The sequence below is a fragment of the Condylura cristata genome, unplaced genomic scaffold (assembly GCF_000260355.1).
Source record: "Condylura cristata isolate star-nosed mole 26May11 unplaced genomic scaffold, ConCri1.0 scaffold00008, whole genome shotgun sequence".
NCBI classification, from domain to species: domain Eukaryota; kingdom Metazoa; phylum Chordata; class Mammalia; order Eulipotyphla; family Talpidae; genus Condylura; species Condylura cristata.
In genome coordinates this window covers 16,158,129-16,174,387 of record NW_004567109.1, presented here as the reverse complement: position 1 = coordinate 16,174,387, position 16,259 = coordinate 16,158,129, and the positions used below count along the sequence as shown (strand labels likewise).

The 16,259-nt window shown below is 39.3% G+C and overlaps 1 protein-coding gene across 3 annotated transcripts in view; it reads right to left on the bottom strand.

The window, feature by feature from the left end:
* Positions 1-399: 399 nt before the first annotated feature.
* The window catches only part of S100PBP (S100P binding protein), a 30,232-nt gene continuing 14,372 nt past the window's right edge, over positions 400-16,259 (bottom strand). For all 3 annotated transcript variants that reach the window (XM_012722240.1, XM_004679422.2, XM_012722241.1), the window contains exons 6-7: positions 6,212-6,299; positions 400-3,750 (exon numbers count right to left, since the gene is read on the bottom strand). In XM_012722240.1, the coding sequence (XP_012577694.1) occupies positions 3,609-3,750; positions 6,212-6,299 (230 nt within the window). In that variant the 3' untranslated portion in view covers positions 400-3,608. The remainder of the gene's footprint in view (positions 3,751-6,211; positions 6,300-16,259) is intronic.

Here is a 16,259-nt window from a genome sequence, read left to right as displayed (position 1 = left end):
GCCACTGACCAGCTGATACTTCCTATGACAAGTGGGAATATTTTTCCTGACAGGTGCTGACATACAAAACCTAGGCTTGGTTTCGGAGTAACTTTCCTCTTCGAACAGCATGACAACACTTAAGAAAAGCAGGACACTTTGCTTCTAGTTTTAAGTGGTTGGTTTTTTTCTTTCTTTGGTAAAAGCTCAAAACAGGCTGGTAAGAGAGAAAATAAGCCCACTCCATTTCTCCTTCTCACTTTCCCATCATTTCAGAGAATTCAGTCTGATCTCTAAAACTTGTGATAGCTACAGTAATATACTGCTAAAACAGAAATAAGTAATTACTGAACAAAGGATCACTTACAGCTGACAGGAACAAAATGGGCTATGTAGAGGCCAAGAACCTCAGCTTCAGACAAAAATAGCAAATAGCCAAGTGTTCAGCAAATCTATATTGCACCTTTTGCCCAGACTGCAAGACATATAGTAGACAAAACTTACAGAACAGCTGGACAGAGAGCCTATTTAAACACGTTGCTGCTTACTTTCTCAGCATGTGCTGAAATGTAAAGTGTTGGCTTACACGGGGAAGGAGCTATTACTGACTTCTCTTTTGACCTTGCTCCTGGGGGCAAGCCTAAGAAGCTTAGGATCACAAAAGGGGTCTGAGGAACGGAGGTATCTCTCTGGTACCTACCCACACTCGTCCAACCTTCACCCCACCCTCCAGGAGTCGTCCACTGGTTTTGTGCTATTAGTGCCATTGCTCAGATCCCTTTCCAGTGGACAGCACCCCAGAGCGCTCAGCTTCTCAATCAGCTCAGCGCTAGAGGCAGGCGCAGAGGTCACGCACAGCCCCTGGAAGGAGGCATGCAAGGCAGTGCCAGTCTGCTCAGGCTGAGCCATCTTCCCCCTGCAAAAACAGCAGCACTGTGATATTTCAGGCTCTCCCAGTGTCAGGATCCTGACATGCACTATATGTAGCTGCAAATCCCAATCAATTTCAACATTTCTTAACTGCTGGAACGCCTTTCTCAACACTGTAATTTACCCTCAAAAGAATAGGGAGCACGCACCCTCGCCTCCCCAGTACCACATTCCACTAAATGCCGCCCCCTCCCAGACCCCACTACCAAGCTACCTACGCAGGGGGGAAGGAGCCCTCAACAAAGCCCACAACAGACGGCCACAGTACATATGCCACTGACAAGAACTTTTATTTCTTTTTAATGACATTAAACACAACTGCTACAAGGGAAAAAACATGATAAAGAGGAGGCACCAAACTTCAGTTTCATAATTGATCCTGACAATAACTCAAGTAAATCAGGGCCTGCACTGGATACAAAACTACATACAGTTTACATCAGGCTCTTAAACCCTGTAAACAGAACAATTTTACTCTGCTTTGTCAAGACCTCTGCGGTGAGAATATCATCATGGATGAAAGCTAAGCTAAGCAATTAAATGCACATAACTCTTACTGAAAACAATACAGCAAGAATTCCACATGAAGTACTAGACTTAAAGGCCAACACCAAATGTGACATGAAGTTTTAAAAACGTTAGAACTTCAGATTCTACCCACTACCATCTTTAAGACAGCTATGCCGGATAATGAGTTTTCTTTGGCTTTGTTTTTTCTTCTCAAAGAATACCATGTTAACCACTAGAGAACAGTTCTCTCCTCCCCCAGTCCAACAGATTTAATTAAGCTGCTACAGCTTTGGAAAAACAGAATTATTTGAGCAAAGAGGAAATGTGATTGTCACATTTTCTAGTTAACCCGTCACTCACTCTATTTGGCAAAGGCAGAGCTCCACTGCACACTGTGACTTAAATCCTCCTGCACCAGGAAGGCAGAAACATCAGTTTAAAATTTTTGCCGCAGCAAAACACTGTCTCTTTCTTCCCTCCTTGGGTTACCTGTGGGGAACTCAACAGCTGCAATGCTAGTTGTTTCAGCTACAATTAATTTTTACTATGTTAAGGCTCCAGAGATGGATGTTTGCATGTCTTACTCCCTCAAGCTAATTTATGGAAACCCGGAGAAGTGACTGATGTAGTAAATGCCAATTATGTTCATTGAAATAATAGTTTTTGACTCTTGCCTTTGAACAGAATTTTGCATTTTGGTCCCAGAATCTAAGCCAACTGTCCAAAGACAAGTGCACCCTTGACCGGATAACAACAGTAAACACTCAGGGACATGAATCTAAATGACCAAGGTGGCCTAAATGACCTAGCTTCCCCCACATCAGTTTCTAAAGCAGGGTAGGATGTCTATGATGGGTTACTCACATACAAAGATGGACCAATTAAACAACGAAACCAGACAGAGGCAGCTAGCCCACATAGCCGTACAATCTTCACAGAGTGTCCAACAACAGCACTAATGCTGGACTGCAAAATCTCCCAAGAGATGTTTAGAGCTTTATGTAAAGAGAGAATAACAAACTCTTCAGACATCAATTAAGACAGCGACACAAAGACTATCAATTTGGGTTCGAATATCAAACTGTAACCTTTTCTGGGCACAGGCTTAATCAGGAGTTCTGTGAAATTTGTGCATCAGCAGTTTGACCAGATGAAAAGAGGGTCCAAAGGCACCTGTTGTTAACTAACAATGGAAACAAAAGAGTATGTCTCTGAAGTGTCTCCCACAGCAGGGATGGAGGCTTTCTAACTTGTCAACTCGAAGTTGGGGTACAGCAGATAAAAGTGAAGACCAACTGATACCTCAATGGCACTGGCTTTCTAGCCTATGATAGAGTCAAGATGCTGGGTAGGTTGCTCTTCAGTAAAGGCTGTTCTCAAGAGGCAATCAATGTCTAACAGGAAACAGGAATACACTGGTGGAACCCTAAGGAGCTTAATGGTCACTGGGAAGAAACGGAAAATCCTTAAAGAAGGCAAAAAAGAAAATCAGTCACAGACTACAATAAGGGTTTCTCAGTAATCTTCTGTCAGAGTTAGGTTGTATTAAGACTTGTAAACACTTGTGAAAATAAGTTTAGTGGAGAATGAGAAAAGGTGAAAATAAAGGCAACTAAATAGGTACAGAAAAAAGAACCTAAGATTTGACTGTAAATTTGTCTTTTCAACAATATTTTTGTCCTGCTCCATCCTGCCTCAAATGTCCTCAATTACCAACTTAAAAATTCTGACAGGTCTTTTCAGAAATTCAAATAAAAAAAGTAAGAGGGGCTGTTAAAGGTGACTTACATCCATGTATAAGTCATTGGCAACAATTAACTGGTTTACAGTCTAATAAAGAATCTCTTCCTTATAGGAGAATAAAAAGTGGTTTTCTTTTGGGCACCAGAATTAGAATTCACCTCTGCAGAGAAGTGGTGTTTGGCATCAGCCTGTGTGTTTTAGCTTAATGTTGGCTTTCAAGACACACAGACAGACAGACAGACAGACAGACAGACAGACAGACAGACAGACAGACAGACAGACAGACATACTCCACAGACCTTGAACAAAAAATTTCAAGTCAGCATTGCAGAATTTTCCAAAAAGTGACAAGTTCTTTAAATAAAAGTCTTGTGAAAATAAAATTCAAAATCTACAAAGCACAAAACAGCAGACACTGCTCTGGACAGGACCATGGATAAGGGCCTTCACTGCTGATGAGATGAGACAAAAGGACTGCACGAGAAATCTGTGAGACGCTGGAAACGATGGTGGCTTCGTTCATTCCGATCAACCCACTGAGTCAAGCTGTATCTCTGCAGAGGGTCCTGTCGGAACCGGGCATAGTTTCTATCAGGAGGGAAAATAAAAATAAGAAAGATGAGGGTTTCAACTGGGATGGCTATTTGTATACAGAAGAAACCAACGCAACTATTTTAAGAATATATTTTTGGAAACCGGATGTCAATTTTATATTTAATCCTCACAGTTTTAGAAATATGACACTATATTAGTTATATGAAAGACACATTATCAGTACTATTTCCTTTCAACTTGCAAAGCTACGTAATTCCATACAGATATTATGATATGTACCATATACATAAATGTTGTTAAAAATGTGTAAATGTTTAAGTAGGAAAAATATTCTCTTCCTCTAGAAACATTTTGAACGGGATCTTTATTTCATCGCTTGCATCAGACCTGTACCTCCAGCAAGACTTCATGGCCTGACATATTTTAAAAGATTGCTCAGGACACGTAGTTAAAATTAGAATAAAATTCTCAGAGAAGCTAAGTCATCATGTGAGTATTACACTATAAGTTTAGAGACTGAACAATTAATAGCACAGATTCAAAGTAAAGTTTCTTGAGCGTCTCCTGCTGGGCTAGGGTTCTAAACTGAATGCTCTGAGATAATTTGAGCCCATTCTCCATTCCAGCTGTTACTAATAAGCATCTGAGAAATCCTGAGCAAAGGAGAGACTATGACTTTGTTATAAAAGAATCTCTTTGGTCACTGAATTGAGAACATTATAAAAGCAAGGACACAGGGAGACCATTTAGGAGACTTGCAATAACCTAGGAGAAAATGATGAGAAATGGTCAGGTTTTAGATATATTTTGTATATAGTTTATAGCATTTGCTAACAGAATATAGGGTAGAACTGCAATGCAGGGTGAGAAAGAAAAGAGTCAAAGATGAATCCCAAGTTTTGAGTAACTGGATTAAAATATTTGAATTATTATTATTAAATCTATAAAACCACACTCTGAAGGGCCCTCCCTGGTGGTACAACAGGTTGAAGCACAGAACGTTGAAGCTGTCCACAGCCACTGCAGTACAAGTTGGATTCCCCAGCTGGGAACTGACCCACATGGCACTGCAGTGCCGTGGACCAGAGCAGCAGGAGCAGGAGACAAGTTTCAGGTATGGCAATTCTGGCGCCGGGTGGACAAGGATGAGGTTGAGTGACAGACAGACACGACTCCTAGGAGTGCATATCTGAATGTGATTTATTTTTAAGAGTGCAGAGCATTTATACAATTTTTCTTGGCAAGCAAATATAGGGGTACAGTGATTCTTTTAATAGAAGCGTGACAGGTAATACATTAATTTTTTTGTTTCTGAGATGTTGCCAGGGGCTCAAAACCAACTTGGGGCCCTAGGAAACCAAGGTTCAGTGGTGCTAAACAAATGCCCTATCTATCACTTATGCCTTGCTAATCCTTTTAATTGCTCTCTCCATTCTTTTCACAAGCCAGCTGGTGTACAGGAGATAATAGTTTAATAGAATTAAAGATTATAGAAAAGTTTCTCAGAGTTAAATCAATATTGAGAACAGAGGAGGCTACATTCCTTTCAAGCATATCATTAGAACGAAGCACAATGTCCATAACATTTCTTTGGTTCAGTACGTTGTGTGTCAGCAGAATCAGGAAACAAATGAAAAGTTACAGTGACCATTCAAGAATCAGCCATTTTTCTATTCTTGGAGGGCCACGTATTCCTCCCGTGTGCCCAGTACCTTGACCGTGCCAAGCTCTAAGGATTTCTCACTTAGGCGCCGTGGGAGGGGACGTGGCACTGCAGACCTCCCCTGTCCTGATTGCTGCCCCCCTCTGCAGTGTATTTCACTCAATCTGCCTGTTCTCCCCACTCTGTCTCTCCCACCCCGTACCTCTGGCCTGTACCCCAGCTCTTGTATGCATAAATAAAACACCACACACTCAAAAATCCAGAAGATTTTAGAATTAGAAAGGTCTTTGACATCAGTTAGTCCAACACCTTAATTTTACTGATGTGAAGATAAGTGATTTGATCACAACTAGACAGCTAGTTAAAAGTTGCAAAGCTGGGCCCTCCCTGGTGGCGCAGTGGGTTAAAGCGCAGCACTAAGAAGCTTAAGCCACTTCCTCATGAGTTCAATCCCCCCTGCCCCTGAGGAGATCCACATGGCCTGGCAGACCTCTCCTGACCCACCCGCTGCTCCCCTCAGCAGGGTACTTCGTCCATCTGCCTGTTCTGTTCCCCACTCTGTCTCTGGTGAATCCTCTCACCCTCCGCATCTCTGGCCTGTACCCCAGTTCTGTATGAATAAATAAATCTTTAAAAAAAAAAAACTGCAAAGCTAGTATTAGGACCTAAATTAGAAAAGGGATGCCAATTCAGTTCTTAGTCCATTATACATTATTGCTTCTTTTTTCTACCTCTGAATCTGAATTTGAACAATTATAACACCAATTCCCCCAACACATTTTTTTCCTATAGCCAATTCTACCCTCTTAATCCTTCTAGTCACCCACTCACCGCTTGGTGAGGTCTGAAGGATGCTGCCATTTTTGGTTCTGCAGATGATAAACTTGATCCATCAAGGCATTACGTTCCCCCACAGAACCTGAAATACAGAGGAATCAGTGGTTAGGAACCATGTCAATCATGCTGAACTCTTTTAGGGAAAGAAAACAGGCACTGGTCATAACACTAGCTATGATTATCACAAGCAGTCAGCACAAAACTACAAGCCAGAGAGCGAGCCTGGTCTTGGGTGATGATGAGATGGTGATGAAGCGCTAATGACAGTCATCACGCATTCATTCAACATTTATTAGCGCCAAAAGTATGTGAGGAACTTTACTGATCCTTAGGAAATGGATGTGGACAGACACTATTTTACAATGAAGTTATTTATATAGGAGACAAGGAAATCCAAAACTCATGAATAGGGCAACAACAGAAAAGGTACAGGCTGTTATACAAGCACAAAACGCGTGCGCGGGTGTATGTGTGTGTGTGTTTGTGTGTGTCTATACAATGAGTGGGGGACTTTTTCTAAACCAGAATTGTTAGATGTAACTTCTCACGTACTTGACAAAGTGCTAGATGCTTTACAGGTTACTTTATTTAAAACAATTCTTATATGGTGATAGACTGCATCATTAACATCACTGTAGAGATGGGAAAACTTGTTCATTGAGGTAAACTTACTTTAATGCTTATTAAATCAGATTCAAAATTAGTTCCAGGCCTTTGCCACTATTTGATAATGCTAATTTTGCATATTTACCTGAGGTAATGCTGAGGTTAGTGTTAGTCTGCGCAAAGATTTTTCAAATCCTGTGATAACCAATCATTTATTTAGAGTAAAAAGTCTTTTGCTGGGGCCCTCTCTGGTAATGCACTATGAAGCTATCCGCAGCCACTGCTACATGAGTTCAATCCCTGGCCAGGGAGCTGACCCACATGGCGCAACAGACCTCTCCTGTCTCACCTGCTGCTCCCCTCAGCAGTCTATTTCAGTTAACCTGTCTGTTTTGTTCCTCACTCTGTCTTTGGTGAACCTCTGCATAAGTAGAGGTTCTTCTATGCGTAAGTAAATAAATATATAAAAAAAGTGTTTTACTAAACACATCAGCCTACACATAAACCATGAATAAATAGTAATAAACAGAAATTTTCTCCAAGCATGAGATAATATTTTTCAGGAAAACTTCATAGATTCATTACATTGAGAATTTATGTGTGTGTGTGGGGGGTCTCCTGGTGGCCTAGGGGCTAAGTGTCAGCACTATCACCCCTGTGGCCTGAGTTCAGTCCCAATCAGGAAGATGACCCACATAGCACAGCAAACCATGTCTCACCCGCTGCTCCCTCCTAGCAGTGCATTTCAACACATGTGCCTGTTCTGCTTCCCATCCTTACCCTGAATTTTCTCAACACTGCACCTCTGGCCTATACCCCAGGTTTTTCTACACATAAATAAATAAATCTTGAAAGAAAAAAAAAGTTCCTGGGGCTTTCCTGGTGGCACAGTGATTAAAGCTCAGCACTATGAAGTTATCTGCAGCCACTGAAGCACAAGTTTGATCCCCGGCCAGGGAGCTGACCCACATGGTATAGTGGTCTCCTGTCCCCCGTTGCTTCCCCTCAGCAGTGTATTTCAGTATATCTGCTTATTCTTGTTCCCTACTGTTTCTGGTAAATCTTCTACCCCCCAGCACCTCTGGCCTGTACCCCAGTTATTGTATGCATAAATAAATCAATCTTAAAAAAAAAAAAAGTTCCTGTGTGATTAAAGAGCACAACCAAGGGTAAATGATAATTAACCAAGTGAAAAATATATTTGAAACATTTGATGACAGGTTCAATGTCCTTGTGTTTTTTAAAGATTTGTTTATTTATGCATGTAAGAACTGGGGTACAGGCCAGGGGTGAGAAGATTCACCAGAGATGGAGTGGGAGCAGAACAGGCAGACTAACTGAAATTCAATGTTGAGGCGAGCAGCAGGTGAGATAGGAGAGGTCTGCTGCACCATGCGGGTCAGCTCCCTGGCCAGAGATATTTAAATTTGTGATGTAGTGGCTGCAGACAGCCTCACAGTGCTTTGCTTTAACCTGTTGCAACACCAGGGAGGGTCCAGGTTCAATGTCCTCATTATACAAAGATAAGCCTGAACAAAATAGGTAAAGAATACTAATAGATAAGTCACAGAAGTAATATAAGTAATCAATAAACATAATGAAAAGATGTTCAATAATCTCAGATTGTTTATTTATATGTACAAGAGCTGGGGTGTAGTCCAGAGGTGGCAGGGTGGTGGTAAGAGGATTCACCAGAGACAAAGTGGGGAACAGAACAGGCGGACTGACTGAAATACACTGCTGAGGGGAGTAGCAGATGACACAGGAGAGATTAGCTGCACCAGGTGGGTCAACTCTCTGACTGGGGATCCAACTGGTGCTGCAGTGGCTGCAAATAGCTTCATAGTACTGAGACTTAACCCTCTGCACCACCAGGAGGCCCAGGGAAGAAAACATTTATCACACTCCTTAAGAAGGAAATATAAATTAGAAATGAGTTTTCCCTTTAAAAAGAGAAGCATGTTTTGATCTGAAAATCCCTTGCCTGCTGGATTGTTAAGTTAATATCAAAGATTTTGATCCAAACTGCCTTTCCTCTACTCTCACATCACTACCACCTTACTCCCTTTACCCCGCCATAGAAGTACATTTCTGTGTGTGTGTGTGTGTGTGTGTGTGTGTGTGTGTGTGTGTGTGTAGGGAGAAAGAGTGGCAAGGTATAATCAATCAGCCTTGTAAAGAGTTCAAGATACATTTTTCTTGCCAGAGCATCATCAAAGGAGGGCTGACGTGGAAATTCTGGTGTCCAATCTCAAAATGGCACAAGATTATACAAGATTATAGGTAGGCTATATCCTTCAGCTCGCTGAACTCTTACCACCTGATTCTATAAAACTGTCCTGACAATGGAGAATAAAGTTACTACATGCCTTCTATAAAACCTCTTTAAACTTAAAGGAGACTGATAAATTAAGCTCAAGGAGGCTTCAAGTATTCAAATAGTAGGATTCCAAATCTAGTAGGATTCCAAATCTATATATAAAACACCATTAATTTTTTAAGTTTACTGAATGTACAATGCACGCTACATGTATTAAATTCATTTCTTATTACAATCCTATGACATATTTCCCTCACTTTAGAGAGAGAAGCTGAAGTGTAGAATTCAGTAATTTGCGCAAGGTCACACATCTAGCAATAGAACCTGAATTCCAATACTACAATAGCTTCGAATGGTGGAGTTTCCTTAAAAAATGTTTCGGTGGCCCTCCCTGGTGGCGCAGCGGGTTAAAGCACAGCACTGAGAAGCTAAAGCCACTTCCGCATGAGTTTGATTCCCGCCTGCCCGGGAGTTGACCACATGGTGTGGCAGACCTCTCCTGACCCGGCCGCTGCTCCCCTCAGCAGTGTACTTCGTTGATCTGCCTGTTCTGCTCCCCATTCTGTCTCTGGTGAAGCCTCTTGCTACCCCTGCACCTCTAGCCTGTATCCCAGTTCTGTATGCATAAATAAAGAAATCTTTAAAAAAAAATGTTTCAGCAATTATTTCATAATTGGAATTAGAAAGCAAAAACCATACTGCATTTGTCTCTTACATACCTAGCACAAAGCTGAGTAAAAAGGGTTCAATAATTAGGTCTCAGCTTATGCATCAGGAAATGTTAGCTTTAATTAGCTCAACACACTAAGAACTTACTGATAGACTAGAGTATAGTCTAGATTTAACAATCTAGAAATGGAATAAAGAGAGCTAACATTTATCAAGCATTTATTATGTGCTGGACACTTTGCTAACTGTTTTACATGCATCCTATCTTTTAATCTTAACCAACGAGACAAGTATCATAAACTCCCTTTTATTTGTGAATAAACTGCAACTTAGAAAAGATACTTATCTATCACCTAGAAAGTCATAAAGTCAGGATTCAAATGCCATGTGGGGCCAATAATCCAAAAACCTTATTTCAGCTCATAGCTTCAATCTCTTCTTCCTCCAAATTTAGACATGCTAACAAGAATGGAAACATTTTAATTTTCCCTTCTCTTCATAGTCTCTTAACAGATGGGTTTTCTTGGACCAACAATCACAGTATCATGGGTTTATTTTAAGTTGTGGCTTAAAGGTGGTGAAAACGGTCCTTTGTTTTGTGGCTAAGAATGAAAAATGAAATTCATCTGAGAATGAAATTAGGAAGGAAAAAACCCACAACATTTCAGGAATGATATCAGCAATTCACCTAAACATTAATGCCTAAATTTGTAGCTGACTGGTTTTGGGAAAATCCACCTAATGACTATCCTTAATAAAAGTGACTTAATCAACTGTTATGAAAGAGGAATGAATAATGTTTGCTATGCCAAATGCCCCTCTGACAGGTTTTATAGATCACCATACATTTATACCACATGACCCTACTCGACCAAGTGTGGCAGGTGACCCACAGAACTGCTTCTGCTTCTGTGAACAAAAACACAGAATCTTCAATTGCTGAGAGGTAAACTGGCGCCAATGGTCAGAGGCAATCAGATGTTCTCCTTTGGAATGTGAATATCAGTAATAAGAACAAGAACAGCATTCAAACAAGACTCTAGGAGAGAAAAGACACTTGAGAGAACAAATAGAGCGCAGCAGAAGTACCAGTCACAGAGATAATACCACTACTAGTAGAATCACTTGAAATCAGCAGGAAAAACCTTAGGAGGAAACAAAGGCACCTATTTCCAGTGGGGTGAGGGCCCAGCTCTAGGGCTCATTCTTTTAATATGAAGCCTGGTTATACTGTTGGATATCTAATTTTCATTTCTTTCTGTAAGTCCTTAAACTCGGCTACTTAAAGGAAATCACAATGTCTTTATTCCATGTAATTAAAAAACCCAACAACATAATACAGAGGAAGGAAGAGGAAAAGGGGGAAAAAAAGTGTTAGAGATATAGGCCATTACTTTCATAAATAGATTAGTAAATTAGTACCAGTAAGAATGAAAGTTTGTTACTTTAAGATCAACAAAACTAAAAACTTGACTATTCTTGCAGATAAGGTAGAGTAACAAAAGATAGAAATAGGAATTATATAACTCATTTTTGAACTTTAGAGAGGGGACACATGAATGTCCTCAGAAATAATACCAAATGCAGGATCAGAATTTACATAACCATCTTCAGTAAAAATCAGAGATTCCTACTTCTAGTCATAATGAGTGGGGGAATGTAACCTCCCACTGTAAGCAACTAGAAACTGGGCAAAAGATATGAAACAACTCTTTTGAGACTGCTCAAATTGTGACCTCTGAGGAAAGGTAAAAAACTGAGATGAAACACCTTATGAGCCTGTAGTTTTTCAAAGTAAAAAGGCTTAAAATTGAAAGCAAAACACTCTGTAAATAAGAGCAGAGAGACTTCATTACCAGACCTGTACTATAAAAATCTAAAAGGAGTTCATCAGGAAAAAAAGGAAAATGCCAGTAAGAAATAAATCAAGAGCACTAGAAAATGACAAATATGTGATATTATATCTTTTAATATAAAAGATTTTTTTCTTTTCAAAAAATTAGTTTAAAACATAGCTGTCTAAAGTAAACAATTTACTAAAGGGTTTAAAACATGCATGTAAAACATATGAAAATGACAGCACAAAAAGATAGAATGAGATTTACAAGCTTACTGTTGTTAGGACCTAAGTTAAAGATCCATATTGTAAACTATACAGCAACAGTTCTCAAAAGTGTGTCTAAGGATTCTTGGTAAGCCTCAATTCCTTTTTGAGGCTCCACTAGGTCAAGATTATTATTACATAAGAACAGTAATATATCATTTGTCTTTTCTACTTGCACTCTCTCAAAGGCTATATGATGTAACATGGAATGAAGAACCACATGAGCCTTCTACTAAATGCAGGCATTAAGAGAGATTTGCTAAAAACTAAATCAATACCATTCTTCTCCCCAAGTTTTAGTTTTGTTTGGGAAAATAATTATTTTCAATAATCGTTAATGTAAACATGCAATATATTTATTGTTATTTTAAATATATTAATACATATGTTAACAAAATTTTAAAAAGATCTAATTTATTTATGTATGTATGTATACAAGAACTAGGGTTTAGGCCAGAGATGTGGTGGGAGGGAGCAAAACAGGCAGACCTACTGAAATACACTGCTGAGGGGAGCAGTGGGCAAGACAGGAGAGGTCTGCTGCCCATGTGGGTCAGCTCTCTGGTCAGGGATGGAACTCTGCTGCTCTGGCTGGCAACAGTTTCATAATGACGCGATTTAACCCCTTGCGCCAGCAGGGAGGCCCAATTGGTTTTCTTAAGATTTATTACTTTTTAAAAAAAGATTTATTTATGCATACAGAACTGCGGTACAGGCCAGAGGTGCAGGGATGGTGAGAGGAATCACCAGAAAGAACAGGAGCAGAAAAGGCAGACTGACATAGTACACTGCTAAGTGGAGCTGTGGATGAGACAAGAGAGGTCTGCTGTACCATGTGGATCACCTCCCTGGCGGAAGATCAAACTCATGCTACAGTGGCTGCAGACAGCTTCACAGTGCTGTGCCTTAATCACTGTGCAACCCATAGGGCCCAACTTTAACAAATTTTTAGTTTTAACTTCTAAAATCATATAACCTTCACAAAAAAATATTTAGAGTGCTCAGAAATTTTTAAGACCAATACCTTTAAGAACTATTACCCTAGACAGCTATTTAAGATAAAACAGTGGTACAGTAGTCAAGCATGGAGGTAAAAACACTAAAATATACTAAAAAAAAAAAAAAAGAGAGAAGAAACAAAGAATAGAGAGACAAACAGAAAGTAAGTAGCAATATGTTAAGTTTAAATTCAACGACACTGGGGCCTCTCTGATGTCACAAGGGATTAAAGCACAGCACTGTGAAGCTATCTGCAGCCACTGCTACATGAATTCAATCCCCCGCCAGGGAGCTGACCCACATGAGCAGCAGACATCTCCTGACCCGACTACTGCTCCCTGTCAGCAGTGTATTTCAGCAGATCTGCCTGTTCTGCTCCCTACTCTGTCTCTGGTGAATCCTCTCACTCCTCCAAACCTCTGGCCTGTACTCCAGTTCTTATATGCATAAATAGATCTATTTTTTTTAAATCAATCATACTGATAATTACATTAAATGTGACTCCATCTAACAATCTAGACTGAGATTGTGAGAGTATGTAAACATTTTGAAGACAAGAAAAAGTAAGACCCAACTACATACTGTCTACAAGGCATATACTTTAACTATATACAGGTTAAAAGTAAAAGGTTGGGGAAAAAAAAAACCACCACCATGTAAACACTAGTGAAAAGAAACTAGGAATTAATATCAAAAAAGTAGTCTCCAAAACAAGGCATATTACTGAGAATCAAAAAAGTTCATACTGATAAAGGGGCCAAAATTGATCAAGAGAATATATTTTTCTTTATGTGTATGCATTCAATAGCAGTTGCAGAATACAAGGCAAAAACTGACAAAAAGGAAAAACAAAAAAAAGCTCACAATTAAAGATGGAGGTATGAATACTTTTCTTTTAATAAGACAATTTGTAAGGATGTAGAATTAAACACTTCCATAACCAGTAAATCCTTATGGAAATTTATAGAATTTCCACCAACATCAGAATATATTATTTCAAGTACATATGTCCCATTCACCAAGGTAGACGTGCTAGGCTGTAAACTGAGTCTCAATATATTTAAAAGGTCTGAAATCATACTGAGCATACTTTCAGACCATAACAGAATAAAGAGAAATAAATAACAGGAAGATAACTGAAAATTCTCAAATATTTAGAAATTAAACAACATACTTCTAAATAACCCAAAGGTCAAAGAGTCACAAGGGTAATTAGAAATTATTGTGAAGGGGGCCCTCCTTGGTGGCACAGCACTATGCAGCTATCACAGCGACTGCAGCATGAGTTCCATCCCCAGCCAGGGAGCTGACCCACATGTTGTGGCAGACATTCTCCTGTCTCACTTGCTGCTCCCCTCAGCAGTGTGTTTCATCAATCTGCCTGTTCTTCTCCCCACTCTGTCTCTGGTGAATCCCCTCACCCCCTACCCCCTGTACCTCTGGCCAGTTCTGTATGTATAAATAAATAAAATCTAAAAAAAAAAAAGAAAAGAAATTACTGTGAACAAGAACACAAGGACCTCCTTGTTGATACAAGGGGTTAAGTCTCAGCACTATTAAGCTATGGCTGCAGCACAAGTTCAATCCCTGGCCAGGAAGCTGATCCATATGGCACAACAAACCTGTTTCACCCGTTGTTCCCCTTAGCAGAGTCTTTCAGTCAATCTGCCTGATCTGTTCCCCATTCTGCCTCTGGTGAATCCTCTCACCCCCCTCCAACTGTGCCCTGCATCCCACCTTTTCTAGTTAAAATAAATAAAATCAATCTTTAAAAAAATGTATGGACTGTACCTGAATAGCACTCAAAGGGAAACCTATGGCTTTAAATGATTACACAAATTAAAAAGGTACACACACACACACACACACACGTACACGCACACGCACACGCACACACCTACCTTGATGAATTTAGAAATAAATTAATGGGAAAGATATTCTTTTTCAATAAATGGTGCTAAAACGATTTATATATATATATATATATATATATATATATTCTCCACCTTAAAACAACACCAAAAACCAAGAACTTACATCTTTGTGTTATAAGTCACTTTGGAAAACAGCTGGGCAGTTTCTTATAAAGTTAAACATTGTGACTCAGCAATTCCATTCCTAATTATTTACCCTAGAGAAATGAAAATATACAGCCACACAAAAACCCAAGTACAGATGTTTAAAGGTGTTGTATTCACAATAGTAAAAAAATGGAAACCCAAAATGTCCAACAACTGCCTAGATTACCTGTATATTAAGAAAAAAAGAAACTATCAGCAGTAAAAGTATAGATGGTTTACATTATTGATACACATGACAACATGTAGGAATATTACAAAGCTTATTCTAAGTAAAAGAAGCCAAACAGAAAATAGCACATACTGGATGATTCCATTTATATTATATTTTACTAAGGACAAATGTAATCGATAATGACCAAAAAAAAATCAGTGCTTTCCAGGATTGGACTGGGTATAGGGACAGATCGACTGGATGGATGGTAATTTCACAGGTGTATAAATTTGTCAAAACTCACCAAAATGTACACTTAATGTGACTGTTATTACAACTGCTCCTCTCGGCAGCAGTGTGGATCTGCGTGTTCTGCTCCCCACTGTCTCTGGTGAATCCTCTCACCCCTAACCTATACCACACCTCTGGCCTATGGCCCAGTTATTGTACACATAAATAAATAAAAATAGATCTTTAAAAAAAAAATCAATCCTTGGAGGCTCAATATCTAATTATTCTTTAGATTATGAGGAAATAAAAGAAATTTAACAAAATCTCAGAACAGAGATTAAAAGTACATTAATTGGCTAGTATTAACAAAGGGGGAAATGTCTGCACCAAGACATCTCAAAAAATTAGTGCAAAATTTCATAATACAATGGATAGAGAAGACTCTAAGAACTTCCAGAGACAAAAAGATGGTTCACATACAAAGGAATAAAAAGTAAGTAAGACCTTATAGCAACATGGATGTATGACTTCAAAATTCTGAGAAAAAAATAATCTAAATTTAGGTTTCTACATCAAATTATCAATCAAGTATGAAAACAGAAAAGATATTTTCAGATGTAGAGGACCCCCTGAATTTATCCCCTATGGACTCTGAGAAATTTTCAGAAAATGTGTGCCCCTAAAACAAAAGATCAAGAAATAGGATCCAGAAAACAAGATTCAACCCAGAATGGCAATAAAGGGAAATAGTAGCATGACAGTTCTGTAGCAGGGCTAGAGAACAAGCAGTGCACACTGGCACAGATGAACAGAAGGTTCTAGGAAAAAAGTCTCAAGAAAAAAAATTTAAAGGAATTAATAAGATTACTGGGTACTTTGAG